Source organism: Pelobates fuscus, chromosome 8 (assembly GCF_036172605.1).
Source record: "Pelobates fuscus isolate aPelFus1 chromosome 8, aPelFus1.pri, whole genome shotgun sequence".
Lineage (NCBI taxonomy): Eukaryota > Metazoa > Chordata > Amphibia > Anura > Pelobatidae > Pelobates > Pelobates fuscus.
This window is the reverse complement of record NC_086324.1, coordinates 43,098,983-43,115,430: the sequence shown is the minus strand read 5'-3', so window position 1 is coordinate 43,115,430 and position 16,448 is coordinate 43,098,983. Positions and strand designations below refer to the sequence as shown.

The 16,448-nt window shown below is 44.2% G+C and overlaps 1 protein-coding gene across 2 annotated transcripts in view; it reads left to right on the top strand.

The window, feature by feature from the left end:
* Nucleotides 1-689: 689 nt before the first annotated feature.
* Nucleotides 690-16,448, top strand: part of LOC134571480 (acetylcholine receptor subunit alpha-1-A) — a 72,980-nt gene continuing 57,221 nt past the window's right edge. The window contains exon 1 of one of the 2 annotated variants that reach the window (XM_063429757.1): nucleotides 690-877. In XM_063429757.1, coding sequence (XP_063285827.1) covers nucleotides 835-877 — 43 coding nt within the window. In that variant the 5' untranslated portion in view covers nucleotides 690-834. The remainder of the gene's footprint in view (nucleotides 878-16,448) is intronic. The other variant, XM_063429758.1, reaches the window with a different exon arrangement.

The window sequence follows — 16,448 nt, the reverse complement described above, 5'->3', positions numbered from 1 at the left end:
CACATGTCAAACATATTTCATTAGCATTGTTTGTCTTGGTTTATATATTGTACAGCACTGGGGAATATGTTGGTGTCATATTAATAATTGTAACTGGGGGGAATGAGACACATTAAGGGAACCGGGGAATGAAACAAATGGGGGAAGCTGGCGGAATGAAACTCATTTGGGGCTGGGGGAATGAGACACATGGGGAAGCTGGGGGAATGAAACTCATTTGGGGCCTGGGGGGTTGAGACAAATGGGGGGAATAGGGGAATGAGACACATGAATGGAGGGTCTGGGGGAAGAAATGAGACACGTGTAATGGAGGGGCTGTGAGGCACACAAAGAGACATAGAGAGGCTGGAGGAGAAAAAGACAATGTGCTTGGGGAAAGAGATGCACAGATGGGCTGGGAGGAGGAGAAAGAGACACACAAAAGGGGCTGTGGAGAGAAAGAAACACACAAAGTGGCTGGGGGTGCAAAAAGGCATAGAGAGACTGGGGACAGGGCAAAGGAGACAGGCTTGGGAAGGGGTAAGAGAGCCTATAGTGTCCCTTTAATATAACCCAAAAAATGCAAATGACTGTGCCATCTTTGTTGCCTAAAATACCTAGATATTTTTTCACATGTGAAAGGATGAAATTGTAGCAAAATTATTTAGATTAAAAATAAAAATAAAAGCATAGTACCCATGTGTCAAACACTCAGCTGTCATACAGAACAGGTGGAGGCACAATAGCAACTAGTCACATTCCTCCTAGCGGAACTGTGGATCCTCATCTGCCTAAAATATCTTCATTGCAAACACTAAAGCCAAACAGCAACAGCGTTAAGAGGACACGAAGGAAATGGATTTTACTGTCATACGTATAATATTCCTATTGATATCAGGTATGTTTATCAGTCACTTTCTTGTTTAATGTTTGTCTAGTATATATTATAGTAGTTATAGAGTCAGTGCATCAGCCTATAATTTCTTAAAGATTTATTGAAGAATTGCAAATAATTTTATACATTAGTGTTGAGTTTGGAAACGTAAACTGAATAAATACCTTGCACTCACAGTTCATGTAAGAAATAATGTATGTGTACTTTGTATAACACTTTAATGGGTTGTTCGTATATTTTCTTTTAGACTTGTTAGCAATATATGATATGCCACAGCTAAACAGTAAAATGTATTGTGTATATAGAGGAGTATAACAAACATAGACAATAACATGTTTTAAACATATATAGAATAAACAGTAAACAATATTATGCGCTGGTGACAAATAATCACAATGGCTGTTTTTTTGTAAACTACACAAACATCCAAACGTACAAAACTTTTGAAATCCCATGAGAGCTGAATGCAGGTATAAAATCATACTAGTTAACTTATACAAAAGCTTGGTATCTGATAGCTATTTATTATAAATCTATTACACGGTTTGCCTATGTAGATAATAATTGCAGGGATCTGCACATGCAAGTTCTTGGAAATGCACCCCCTGCAGTGACAGAGATTCACAAAGTGGATCTGGTTTATTTATGCTGAACACTGAATTTATATAGGCTATAAGTGGAGTTCAATAATGTCTAGTGCCTCTTTCATGTTGAATAACCATTTGTATTGTGGATGTGATGCTGTAAATGTAAACTATGTCTCTATTAAAGGAACACTATAGTGTTAGGAATACAAAGCTGTAATACAAAGCCCCCTCGTGTTCATGCTTACTACAGACACACTCACTGACACACACATGCTTATTGCAGAAAAGCTGGCTAACACACGCTAATTGATACACATGCACATGCTGACTACAAACAAGCTCACCGACACACACATGCTCCCTACGGACAACCTCATTGACACACACATGCTCACCACAGACAAACTCACTGAGATACCCACAAACTCACAACAGACAAGCTCACTGACACACATGCACAAGCTCACTGACACACATACTCACTAAAGAGAAGCTCACTGACACACACATGCTCACTACAAACTCACACACACAGGTTCACTTCAGACAAAGTCACTGACACACACATGCTCACTACAGAAAAGCTCACTGACACACGCATACTCACTACAAACTCACACACACAAGTTCACTACAGACAAGCTCACTGACAAAAACATGCTCACTACAAACTTACTGACACACACACACACACACACAAGCTTACTCACTATCAGGCGCACACACAAGCTCACTCACTATCAGACACACACACACACACACAAACACAAGCTCACTCACTATCAGGCACACACACACAAAATGAATCACTGTCATGGGCCTACAAGAAGGCTGTGAGAGACTGGGAGCACTGGGAGGCGAAGTCTGTCCTCTTCCTTCTGGCCAGGTCAGCAGCGTGAGTGCGGGGTGGAGCATGTGAGGGGGCAGGGCTTGAATAGGGAGGTGGGGTCTGAATGGGAAGCGGAGCATAGAGGCATCAAATTGCTTGGGGTTTGGAAGGGAGCCTCACAGTGCCCCCTGGCAGCCTAAATGTGCTCTCCCAGCACCTCCCTCCTTCTTTCCCTCAGACTGAGCTGTCACAGTCCGAGGGAAAGTTAGCTGTGGGGAGGGGGCATGTTGAAAAATGGGGGGGGGGGGTGCAAGTGCCCCTCTTGCCTCCCCCTGCGGACACCCATGCGTCCAGCGTCGTTTCACAGAGTTAAACTCTGTGAAACCGCAGGAAGCTCCTCTATTGGCCGTCTGACAGGTCTTAACTCAGGTCTTAACTCTTTACATTGGAGGGGTAAGAGGACAGGGACACTGCACACCACTGGTGTATTTAGCCCAAGGCAAACTAGGCATTTCTTGCCACTCCCAAATGCCCACTCGGGCTTCCCTGGTGTTCCCCCTGTCTCTGGGGTCCAGTGAGGCTACTGGGAGGCATCCTGCTGTGTTCGAATTAGAGGCGGCGAGGGAGCAGAGTTGATGCCGCGGGACCCCAGAATATGATGTCATTCTGGCTCCCGGCATCAGTAGACAACCCGCGAGGCGCAAGGGAGCAGAGCAGGGAGATCAGAGCTCCCTCACCACCTCTGATTCGAACACAGCCGCACGCCTCCCAGCAGCCCCACTGGACCCCAGGGACAGATCCACACCAGCTTTCCAGGTAGGGAGGCAGGGTGGAAAATGTTAATTTATAATAATTGTAATAATTTGTGAGTGTGTGTATGTGTGTATTAGTGTGTATGAGTGTATGTGTGTGTGCAGTGGTGTTTTTTGTTGAATATTTTTATTGGAGTCTAGTGATGTCCCGAACGGTTCGTCGAATAGTTCCTGGCGAACATAGCTTGTTCGCGTTCGCCAAGGATGGCGAACATATGTGATGTTCGGTCCGCCCCCTATTCGTCATCATTGAGTAAACTTTGACCCTGTACCTCACAGTCAGCAGACACATTCCTGCCAATCAGCAGCAGACCCTCCCTCCCAGACCCTCCTACCTCCTAGACAGCATACAATTTAGATAATTCTGAAGCTGCATTCATTTTTTTTTTAGTATTCTTTTTTTTTTGTGTTTGTGTTTATGATACATTATCCTCCATAGCCAGTAACCTGTGTTTATTATACATTATCCCTCCCATAGCCAGTAACCTGTGTTTATTATACATTATCCCCCCCATAGCCAGTAACCTGTGTTTATTATACATTATCCCTCCCATAGCCAGTAACCTGTGTTTATTATACATTATCCTCCCATAGCCAGTAACCTGTGTTTATTATACATTATCCTCCCCATAGCCAGTAACCTGTGTTTATTATACATTATCCTCCCATAGCCAGTAACCTGTGTTTATATTACATTATCCTTCCATAGCCAGTAACCTGTGTTTATTATACATTATCCCCCCCATAGCCAGTAACCTGTGCTTATTATACATTATCTCCCCCATAGCCAGTAACCTGTGTTAATTATACATTATCCCCCCACAACCAGTAACCTGTGTTTATTATACATTATCCCCCCACAACCAGTAACCTGTGTTTATTATACATTATCCCCCCATAGCCAGTAACCTGTGTTTATTATACATTATCCTCCCCATAGCCAGTAACCTGTGTTTATTATACATTATCCTCCCATAGCCAGTAACCTGTGTTTATTATACATTATCCCTCCATAGCCAGTAACCTGTGTTTATTATACATTATCCCCCCATAGCAGTAACCTGTGTTTATTATACATTATCCCTCCATAGCCAGTAACCTGTGTTTATTATACATTATCCCTCCATAGCCAGTAACCTGTGTTTATTATACATTATCCCCCCATAGCCAGTAACCTGTGTTTATTATACATTAACCCCCCCCCCCCATAGCCAGTAACCTGTGTTTATTATACATTATCCCTCCCACAGCCAGTAATCTGTGTTTATTATACATTATCCCTCCCATAGCCAGTAACCTGTGTTTATTATACATTATCCCCCCCATAGCCAGTAACCTGTGTTTATTATACATTATCCTCCCATAGCCAGTAACCTGTGTTTATTATACATTATCCCCCCATAGCCAGTAACCTGTGCTTATTATACATTATCCCCCATAGTCATTTATCGTTGGACCTAGGCAGCATGATGTCTTAGGCCGGCTCAGAGAGTGAGTGAGTGAGTGAATAATATAATATATATGTTCAGAAACATATTAGTAATATATGTAAATCAGGTTCATGCAAAGAGGGTGAAAAGCTATTAAAGAAAAACACACTTATTGCATCAAATTTACAAAGCCAAACTTTTAAAAGCTTTCCTCATTTCTTTCTCGAGATGAGGAACATATCGGTTGTAGACTGAGGATTTCCATCTGCCCAATCTTTTAATAATATGCACTGGAGTGTCAGTGTTGAAGGAGACCGAAGCTGCCCCTATTCTAAATGAAAGACCCGAGACATGGATACAACCCAATCTTAGGAGTATTGTTCTGATGTAGAAGATAAATTTAGCCGTAGTCAGAGGGATTCAGTGAGAGTACTGGTGAAATGTGTGTGGCATGACTGAGTGTGGGTAAGTAAGAGTCAAGTATTTTAACTGGGCACTAGTTCTAGGTGGGATAAAGTGGTATAGCGCATGGATGAGTAGTTTGGGTCGTTTTAGAGGTTTGTAGAGAAAGTATATAGTGATCATGATTTTAGCGATATCCAATATTTTTAAGGTGGTCTCAAACAAACATAAAATGCTATATAAAATTTGTGGCAATATTGAATAGTCATGTACAGTAAATCAGAGAGGGCTCAGAATATCGAACCATCGATCGGTATCCTGGATGAAGTAGGGGGTCTATCTGTTTTATTAAATACGCGGAAATATGCTTTTAATGGGATAGGACGTTAGGAAAGGTGTGTGATTGGGTAAGTGGTTGTGGCTGTATTTACCTTATCCTGGGACCGACCTGGCTCCTAAGCTTGAGCCGCGCGTGGCTGGATCACTCCTGCCTCCACACGAGCCGCATGCGGCTTGATCTCCTCTTCTGACTTAGCCGTGTGCACTGACCACAGTGATCGGTCACGTGGCCCGCCTGGCACTAGGAGCACGGCTCGAGTCACGAGCTCGCTCTTAAAGGGACAGTGGGAGCCAAAAGTTGATTCAGGCTCCCATTGGCCCACGTCATTCCAGCACCCCCACACACGAACATTTTGGGAGCGTAGACATGACGTGGGCCAATCAAATGTTAAAGGATATTTAAACGTCCCTAGCCCTATCCACTTTGTCCTATCGTGGTTTCTGTGTCAGTACCCTTTAATGCGTTCCTTGATCTATTTTGTTTATTTTGGTATTGACCATGGCTTTGTTCTTGACTCTGAATTTATCTTTAACCCTTTTCTGTCTTGTTTGCCCGTGTGACTGATTACCATCTACCTGACTCTGGCTTGTTCTCGTTTTCGTAGTCTCTCTGTTACCATGACCTCGCCTCGTTTCTGATTACGCTTTATCTCTGTCCGACGTTTAGTCTGGCCATTCTAAGTCCAGGTAATAAGTTATATCCTAGTCTTGTCCCTTGCTATCCTAAACTCTGAGTGTTGGGGTATTACATCATGACATTATGATAGGACCATGGGCCCTGCAGGTTTAGGACAGCAAATGGCCTCCTATGAGGCAAGATTTTAAGAACAGCATCACCGTATGGACCAGATTGCCCAGGCCCATCAGACACTTTTGTCCAGAAATGCTTATTTGGCCCCTGAGACACTGGTATGCGTACCATCTCAACCCGTACCTCCCATTCCAGAGGCATCTATCCTGACTAGAGATATCCCGAATAGTTCGCTGGCGAATAGTTCCTGGCGAACAGAGCTTGTTCGCGTTCGCCACGAACAGCGAACATATGCGATGTTCGGTCCGCCCCCTATTCATCATCATTGAGTAAACTTTGACCCTGTACCTCACAGACAGCAGACACATTCCAGACAATCAGCAGCAGACCCTCCCTCCCAGACCCTCCCACCTCCTGGACAGCATCCATTTTAGATTCATTCGGAAGCTGCATTCTTTTTAATTTTTTTAAATTTTTTTTTAGACAGAAGTGTGTTATATTTGAGCATGCTAGGCTGAACGTGCGTATATCATGGCTAGTTGCACTGAGGGTATGAGTATATAGCAGTACATTGTTGTGAAAGATGGCTGTCATGTTTAGGGTGTAGCTTGCACGTTATCAACTGTGTATTTATATCAGCAGCTCCACCACTAGTTATAAATCAAGTGTGAGTCGCCCCATGAGATGAGACTAGTGAATAACATAATACATGAACGGCTAAGGTAAAGGCATGTAAGGAACTACGACAATAAACTCTTTAGGAGGTGAAATAATGACATGTTTAAACGCTTGCTACTTGACGATTAGTTAATGTGCAGAGAGCAGTTCATATGATCCAAGGCATGGTGTGGAGGATCGGCTATAGTGGGACATGCTTGGCAGGCTGCTGTTTACTGCTTGTGCTCATCCGATCCCTTCTGGGCACCAGGTGCAGACCCTGGGAGTCCCTGATACCTGGAACAACAAAGGCAAGTCTCTGGCTGAGTGCCGGGTTCGCGGCTTGAGGTGGTGGAAGCTTGTTTTGTCGGGTGGTCGGATCTGTCCCGGTGGTGCTTCACGTCCGGTGCGGGATTGTGGTGGCTTAAGGTGGAGGCGAGTGCTTGATGTGGGGCAGGCTCTGCATTTCTGTTTGTGCCTCCGGTCCCGTCTCCAACGCCTTTTGCGTTGGTGGATTTTAATGGGGACTGCTTCGCTTAGCTGTGGTGGAGCTTTTTGGGGCTGTGGTGGAGCTTGTTGGGGCTTCCTGTTTGTTATTTGCTTCCAAAATTGATTAAAGAGTCTGTCCAGCTTAGACTCAATATCCTGACATGCTTTGCTGGTACCAGGAGGACACGCGGCTGCCGCCATATTGGGAGAGTCACAGATGAGTATGTCAGCCTGGGCGGCTGTGCTCTGTGCGTCCATTAGCTCCAGACAGCCTCTCAGGGGTGGACCGGGATAACCCCCACCGGTCCGAGGGGGAGGGTAACGGAGCTCTGAAGTAGCTGCTCCTGGGCATCCCAGGATCGGGAGATCGGCCGCATCTCCCGCCCGGTGAGCACCAGGCCACACTTGCCACGTGGAGGTAAGTAAGACTCTGTCGAGTTGCTGACCGCTATTAAGCATGTCGGGTCGGTCATGTAGGAGCAACATTGCTGTGTCATCCCCTTCTGGGGTGAAAATCGCTTGTTGATAGCTGCTTAAAGTGAGATATTGAGGGAGCTCACGCGAAGTGCGTCTTTCCTCCATGACAGCTAGGCCCCGCCCCCCAGAAGCTGCATTCTTAGTGAGAGGAGGGACAGTGTAGCTGCTGCTGATTTAATAGGGAAATCAGTAGCTAGGCTAGTGTATTCAGTGTCCACTACAGTCCTGAAGGACTCATCTGATCTCTGCTGTAAGGACAGCACCCCAAAAAGCCCTTTTTAGGGCTAGAACATCAGTCTGCTTTTTTTTTTCTGTGTAATCTAATTGCAGTTGCCTGCCTTGTATACTGTGCCCACTTGCCCAGTGCCACCACTCATATCTGGTGTCACACTAGCTTGCATTTAAAAAAAAAATTAACTTTTTTGACTGTAATATAATAGCAGTCAGTTTCCTTCACACGTGTGCGTTTCAGGGCCTGCCAGGGCACAGTGTCACACCAGTGCAACTCATATCTGGTGTAACAGTAGTGTACATTTAAAAAAAAAAATACAGGGGGCTTGTTGTCACCTTTCGGGGACCCTTGGTGTTGTACGTGGCTGGGTGGAGGAAGAGACCTTCAATGACATCAGTGAGGACAAGGAACGGGACATGGCTAGCTTGGTATCCAACCTTGTGCAAATGGGGAGTTTGCGGTTGTGCAAATGGACTGTTTGCGGTTGTTTGCGGTGCGTTAAACGGGGAGTTTGGTCTGTCACTGTGAAGCGGGCGTAACCCTTACACTACCTGATCGATACAACATCATACCTGATGTTTTAAAGCACGTTATTCCAAACAATTTAGGAATGTTAGGTGATTTATGCCCTTTATGGATTAAAACCAGACTCTGCATCAACTATGTAATTTTCCATGGGAGTTTTGCCATGGATCCCCCTCCGGCATGCCACAGTCCAGGTGTTAGTCCCCTTGAAACAACTTTTCCATCACTATTGTGGCCAGAAAGAGTTCCTGTGGGTTTTAAAATTCACCTGCCTATTGAAGTCGATGGCGGTTCGCCCGGTTCGCCTGTTTGCGAACATTTGCGGAAGTTCAGGTTCGCCATTCGCGAACGGAAAATTTTATGTTCGCGACAACACTATTGGAGTTGCAATAAAGTGTGAGTAGGCATATTGTGGATTCATAGAAATAGCATTTGGTTGCCTGCGCAGAGGCATAGATATCAAAATAAACAAGCAGTTAATTAAATGTAATGAACCAAAACTATGCGAGAGTTAAGATGTCATATGTATTCAACAGGCATATTTACGCATTGTGCTGGCTGTATATTCCTCCTAGTCATGCCTAGTCGTATGAGGCTCTTATTGCATAGGTTATTAAAGGTATCTTATGGTTGCCTGCGCAGAGGCCAATAATTCTCAGCAATCATGTCATGTTGTAGGTTAAACTTGTTTTAACTTTGCGAAAATGTCTAGGTTTCAGACCAAGCGTGAGAAAGCAGTATACTAGCGCTGTATTCCAACCATTATAACTATATGTAGGCCATTAGTAGCATTTATCTGGTTAATTACTCAGGCAACAACTAGAAGATGCATGCAGGCAGAATCCAGTAATCATTCGGTAAGGAGTATAAACATAGCATTAAGTCCCTGCTGCCTGGTCTGGTTCTTATCAGTCTATTTTGCGTATTTATAATCAAATCAAATATATTAACTAGTACGTTACGCTAGTTGTATTGTGATCGCCTAGTCTGTTATTAATCTGATTTAGGATCTTTTATGGAGCAGTGTACATGCGTATGTGGGCCATCTAACAGATCCTGAATTCTTTAAAGACGTGTTTATGCTAGCGGTCTAGGGAGTAAATGCTTGTAGACTGTTGCGAGCAATGTGGTGTTGGTAGTAGATTATATAAACTAACATATTGTATAACATGCTGTTTTCAGTACAGTTCAGTTAGCGTAAAACTGTAATATTAATAACTTTAAGAGTTTCAAAATGTACTTAAGAAAAAAGAAGAGAAGAGAAAAAATATATAAATAACTAAATACATTTTTTTTTCAATTGTGAGTCGCTTTACTGGAGCGGGTGATATGGCTCCCTGTGTGAGAGGACTGTCCAGTGCGAGGCTTCCAGCTGCCTAATTGGTATGTCCGCAGGCTTCTCTCCAGTACGGCTGCACCGTAGGTTATTCTGGGGTATGTGTGCGCTCAGTGGGTCAGCTGTTCCCACCTGAGTCCCCCCAGCTGATCCAGTCACGGCAGGTCCCCCTCCTTCCCACCCAAGGCTTGCGTCCATGCCTGCGGTAAGTTCCACCGTTGCTGTATTGATATGGAGCGTCCGTCGGCCATTTTAGCTCCATGTGGGCATACCTTGTGTGTCTGGCATGTCCCCATCTCCAGTTTCTGAAGCATGGACTCTTGGGCCGGAATCACCCCCCCAGGCTGGGTGGGGGGGGGGGAACGGGTCCGGGCCGTATCTGCTGCTGATACCGGAGAAACTGACGGAAGCCAAGCACAGAGAGATGGACACCGGTTTCTTCAGGAAGGAAGAGATTCTTTATTCGGTTCACCAATCGGGACTCAGAGGGACTAATGTCACCAAAATACAAGTTCTGAGCCCCGGACAATAGTGCAGGCTCCTTATATAGGCACATAACTCCTCCCATATTAAGCTCCACCCGCACATTCTCTTGACCAATCAATACAAATAAGAATTAACTTCCTGCTTGACCGCATGGCCTGTCCAGCACAATGGAGGAGGGGAATACTACATCCTGTATTCTTGCACATGCTCCGTACACTACTGATCGTATCTTGCCTCGTGCAACCAACTGATCGATACGTCAGCATATGCACGTACACATGCCACGTGGTAATCTCGGCCTACTAAATTTATTTTTACCGAGATTCCACCACATTCCCCCCTTTGATGCCTCTTGATATTTCACAATTACCATGAGGCATCACTTAACCTTGGTTTGCATACACCGCAAGTTACCATGAACCAGACCAGACTTATCTATGATGTGAATCTTCAACACTCATCTTCCTGCATTGGTTCTCCCTGATCTAGAGCCTTATATTTATAAATTGCCATTATCTGTGCAGCAGCCTTCCTCTCTGCTATATTTTCTATCAGGCTTTGCACAGACCTAACTACTAAGGGTATAAGACATGGCAGGAGTAGACACAACATTAAAATCAGTAGGACTCCACCTACCAATGCCTTAAGCCCTCCAAACCACTCATACCAGCTACCAAACCAACTACTTGGATTGTACCCTTTCCATACCTGAGTAGGCACATGTGCTAGTTTAACCATATGGCTAGTAAGCTCAGCTATTGCTTGCCCTTCGTCATCTATTTGAAGACAGCAATTGCTCAGGTTAAACTTCCCACATACACCTCCCTCTACTGCCAATAGGTAATCCAAGGCTAATCTATTTTGGTATACTGCTGTCCTCATCCTGGTATTATGCTTCGCTAGAAGATTGAGCGCTTGTGAGGTCTCATTAGTAATAATCTCAACCACTGCCTGTAATCTTATAATACGGTTGAGCATATAAATTGGGGTTCTATAACCAAAGGTACCATCCTCTGCCCACGTGGCTGGCCCATAGTAATCTATAATACGCTGGGGAGGCCATTCATCATCTTCCCAGGCGCCTATCTCTATGGGTCCCCTTTTCTTCCTATGATTCACATCATACACTTTAACACCTAAAGTCTCACCTGTTTCGATAGGTAACAAGAAGAAGGATGGTTTGAGCATACCCAACACACATGCCCCTTCCCAGTCCTGTGGCAACTCCGAATAGGCTTTCTTACCACAGATCCAGTACAAATTTGCTGGGGCTCTCCAATTAGATGTGATGGATAGATCAAACCACACATCCTTTAAATTGGCGTATCTTGCAAACGGGTTAGATGGTTCTGAGACATTTGAAGCCGACCACCAAGTTGTATTCTTTGTATCATCATCATAAGCTTTTTGCCCTAGACAAGTTAATTCTCCTACAGAAGTATTATACATCATTCCTTTCCTCGCTATGCAAACATAACCTATGATAGAGGTCTTTAATCTCCACTCAGATTTACCTCTAACACTCATATGATAATCGGCTTGTGAAGATATTAATTGGTCAACTGCCTCAGAACCGGACATTACCTCCTTTGCTTCCCAAGGCCATTGGTCTCCCATGTTAGTACCTCCACACACATAGCAGTTGGTAACATTAAGACTACCGGCAATACTTTCAGCTAAATCAATGAACAGATTTTTAGCATTATGGGGGATCTTATTATCTATACTCATTTCTTCATAGAAGGAATGATATACCTGATGAGTCTGGGAGGTTACCGTATCAGTCTCTATCCCTATAAACAATACTGTCCCAGGGTCTAAACCCGTCCCATATATTTGAAACCCAAATAAATTACCATATTTATCTAAGAACTTGTCGGGGTTATTTATAAGTATATGGATTGGATTGCATTCCATAGACTTACAATATGGATTAGTAGGCAACTTAGTCACAATCATGTCCTTGTCTGCTGTCTGTCCCCAAGTTGCCCACCCCACACAAGACCAATATGGGCAAAAGTTATAATCTCTATTTGGGCATCTAGGACTCACATACTTATTTTTACTACTGGGACAAATATATTTATCGTTAGACCCATACGTTCTCTCCCATCTAAGATCCCCACATACATTCCACGGCTTTCTACCACTTGATATCGCTTTACACGCATCAAATAGCAGAACACCTGAAGAATATACGGATTCTAACACCGTTTTATTAATTAGGGTCCCCTGAGGATCTCCATTCCTGAGAGTCAACCAAATTGTACGAGGTTGATACTCTGGACTGAAGCACTTAGGTTCTCCTACTCCTAAATGGCACACACTATATTCTATATTTAAGTATCTACATCTTGATACATCTCCTTTACACTCGTATTGCGAATGCCAAATTAGGGTCTGGGAAATATGGTTACCTGTTCTTGTAGTCTTAATGCATACCTCACAGCTAGGAGTGTCGGTACCTCTACCTTCCTGAATATAAAAATACACATATAAAAACATTATTAAAAACACATCTTTCGTCGTCATCCTCAGTCTTCGTCCGTGCTGCAGGGAATGGAGTTCTGCTCGTCTTCACAGGGGTCTCTTCGAGACTTTTCCTGACTTATATACTACACGTCGGTGAGCGGACAGGCTTTATTATGGCCTTCTCACTCACTTACCAATCTCTGAAACAATAAAATTTGTAATCCACAAGGTTCCTCGTCACTCCGACTGAGTCATGCGCTTTAACCGGATCTTGCAGGGATTCTCTGGATCTGCTGTAGCTTGCCAAGAATCGACTGCTGCTGGTTTAACCCTGGAGTGATGTATCCACGGAGTCACTTCGGCTACTTTTATCGCTGTAGGGGTAGACAAAAGAACAACATAAGGACCTCTCCACTTGGGCCCTAACGGTACATTATTCCACTCTTTAATCCACACTTGGTCTCCTGGGTGGTAACTATGAACTGGGGGATAAATATTCACAGGTAATCTATCTTGTACCCATTTCTGTACCTCCTCCATAGTCTTACCCAACTCTACAACCTGCTGCCGGGTAATTCCTTCTCCCAACTGACTCAAATCCCCCCTTAAGTTACCAAGTACGGGAGGTGGTCGCCCATACATGATTTCAAAAGGAGAGAGGCCCATCCTTCTGGTAGGTGTACTGCGGATTCGCAATAGAGCTATGGGCAAGAGAACGTTCCACTTAAGTTGGGTTTCCTGACACATTTTAGCCAACTGATTCTTAATAGTTCTATTCATTCTCTCTACCTTACCAGAACTCTGGGGTCTATATGCCGTATGAAGCCTCCACTTTATACCAAGCATATGAGTCAGTTGTTGTAGGCACTGATGAACAGAAGCTGGACCATTGTCCGATCCTATAGAGCAGGGTAGTCCATATCGGGGTATTATTTCTCGTAGTAGGAATCTCACAACTTCTCCTGCTTTCTCCGTACGAGTAGGACATGCTTCTACCCAGCCTGAATAGGTGCACACAACTACCAGTAGGTAGCGATGTCCACCAGATTTAGGCATTACTGTATAGTCAATTTGTAGATCGGACATAGGGAGTGCCCCCATAAACTGGACTCCTGGTGGCTTTACTGGTCCTTGCCTTGCATTATTTTTAGCACACGTTACACATCTTCGTACAATGGCCTGAGTCAAGTTGGACAATCTTGGTATGTAGAAATGTTTTCTGAGAGATTCTTCTGTACTATCTCTCCCAGAATGTGTCCCGTTGTGATAGTTTTGGACAATTTCTACCGCTAGTGATGCTGGAATGACTATTCTTCCATCTTCTAACTGATACCATTTGTTCTCCAAATACTTTCCAGGTTCAGTCTTTAACCACTCCTCTTCTTGAGCTGTATAAACTGGAGTCCATTGAGACAGTGGAATTTGTATAAGAGCAGCTATATGCTCCACATATTCCTGTCTTCCTGATTCAGCGGCACGCTTAGCTGCACTATCTGCCATCCGATTTCCTTTGGTTACATCACCATCTCCTCTCAGATGCGCTCGACAATGTATAATACCGACTTCTTTCGGCTCCCACACTGCTTCCAGTAGTTGTAGGATTTCAGCTGCATATTTGATTTCTTTGCCTTCTGAATTCAATAGTCCTCTTTCTTTATACAAAGCTCCGTGGGCATGAGTGGTTAAAAACGCATACTTGGAGTCCGTGTAGATGTTCACTCTTAAACCTTCAGCCAATTGTAACGCTCGTGTCAGTGCTATCAATTCTGCCTTTTGTGCTGATGTTCCTTTTGCCAGTGGCCGAGCTTCTATCACCTTGTCTATTGTTGTTACTGCATATCCTGCATAGCGGATCCCTTCTTTCACATAACTACTGCCGTCGGTGTAATATTGAACATCGGGGTTCTGGATGGGAAAATCACGAAGATCTGGTCTACTTGAAAATACTTCATCCATCACTTCCAAACAATCATGTTGACTTTCAGTAGGTTGTGGCAAAAGGGTAGCTGGATTCAAGGTATTTACAGTCTCTAAATGCACTCTTGGGTTTTCACACAACATTGCTTGATACTTGGTCATACGGCTGTTACTAAACCAATGATTTCCTTTGTAATCCAACAACGTCTGTACTGCATGTGGGACTCGTACATAAAGTTCTTGACCCAGAGTGAGTTTATCGGCTTCAGCTACTAGCAGGGCGGCTGCAGCTACGGCTCTTAGACAAGGTGGAAGTCCGCTGGCCACTGCATCCAGTTGCTTAGACATGTAGGCAACAGGTCTTTGCCATGATCCCAAGTACTGTGTCAATACTCCCACAGCCATTCTTCTTTGCTCGTGTACATACAGGTAGAATGGTCATGTGTGATCAGGTAGACCTAATGCTGGGGCACTCATCAAAGCCTTCTTCACATCTTCAAATGCCGTTTGCTGTTCTTGAGTCCATAAGAAGGGGTCGTGCTCTGTACCTTTGATAGCTGCATACAGAGGTTTTGCCAGTATCGCGTAGCTGGGAATCCATATCCTACAGAAGCCTGCTGCCCCCAAGAATTCTTGCACTTGTCTTCTATTCTTGGGTATTGGTATTTGGCACACAGCTTCTTTTCTCTCTGGCCCCATAATTCTTTGACCTTCAGAGATATGGAATCCCAGATATTTGACAGTTGGCAAACACAACTGAGCCTTCTTTCTAGACACCTTGTATCCTGCCTTCCAGAGAATGTGTAGTAGATCGTGCGTTGCTTGCTGACATATTTCCTTTGTAACTGCTGCTATCAACAAGTCATCTACATATTGTAACAATACACACTCTCCTGGGATGGACTCGAAATCCAGTAGATCTTGACTTAGAGCTGAACCAAATAGGGTAGGTGAATTTTTAAACCCTTGGGGCAGTCTTGTCCAGGTCATTTGGCGTTTTGAGCCCGTCACAGCGTTTTCCCATTGGAAAGCGAAAATACATTGACTTTCTGCTGCAATTCGGAGGCAAAAGAAGGCATCTTTGAGGTCTAAGACTGTAAAATAAGTAGCCCCGCCCCGGAATTAAAGCAAGCAGGTTATATGGATTGGGCACAACTGGATGTATACTAACAACCGCATAATTGACTGCTCTCAAGTCCTGCACAGGTCGATACTCATCTGTACCGGGCTTTTGAACAGGCAGCAATGGGGTGTTCCAGGGGGAAGTACAGAATTTTAGGATACCATACCGTATGAACTTATCCAGATAAGATTGGATGTTCTTCTTAGCCTTCTGCGGGATGTGATATTGCCGTAGGCTCACTGGATAAACCCCAAGTTTTAGTTCGATTTTAATAGGTGGAATATTGCGGGCCTGTCCTGGTGGGTTGTTCTCTGCCCAAACTCCTGGTATGTTGAATAAGGATTCATCACTCCTAGGGTTTTGGCTAGTCAACGCTGTATAAAGTCGCCACTCTTCTTCCTTTGGTACGGATAATGTCATAATACCTGAAGGTCCATTAAACTTTAAGGATGTTGTTCCATTTGGTAGGAACGTAATCTGCGCTTGTAATTTGGATAGCATATCACGTCCCAGCAATTGGACTGGACATTCAGGCATGTAAAGGAATTGATGTTTTACTACGTGGCCTTCCAATGTACAGAGTCGACTTTTAAGAACCGGTTTTGCAGCACTTCTCCCAGTTGCTCCTATTACAGTAATAGTTCTTCCAGATGGAGGAGCAACTAGATTAGTCACCACCGAATGTTCAGCACCAGTGTCGATCATGAACG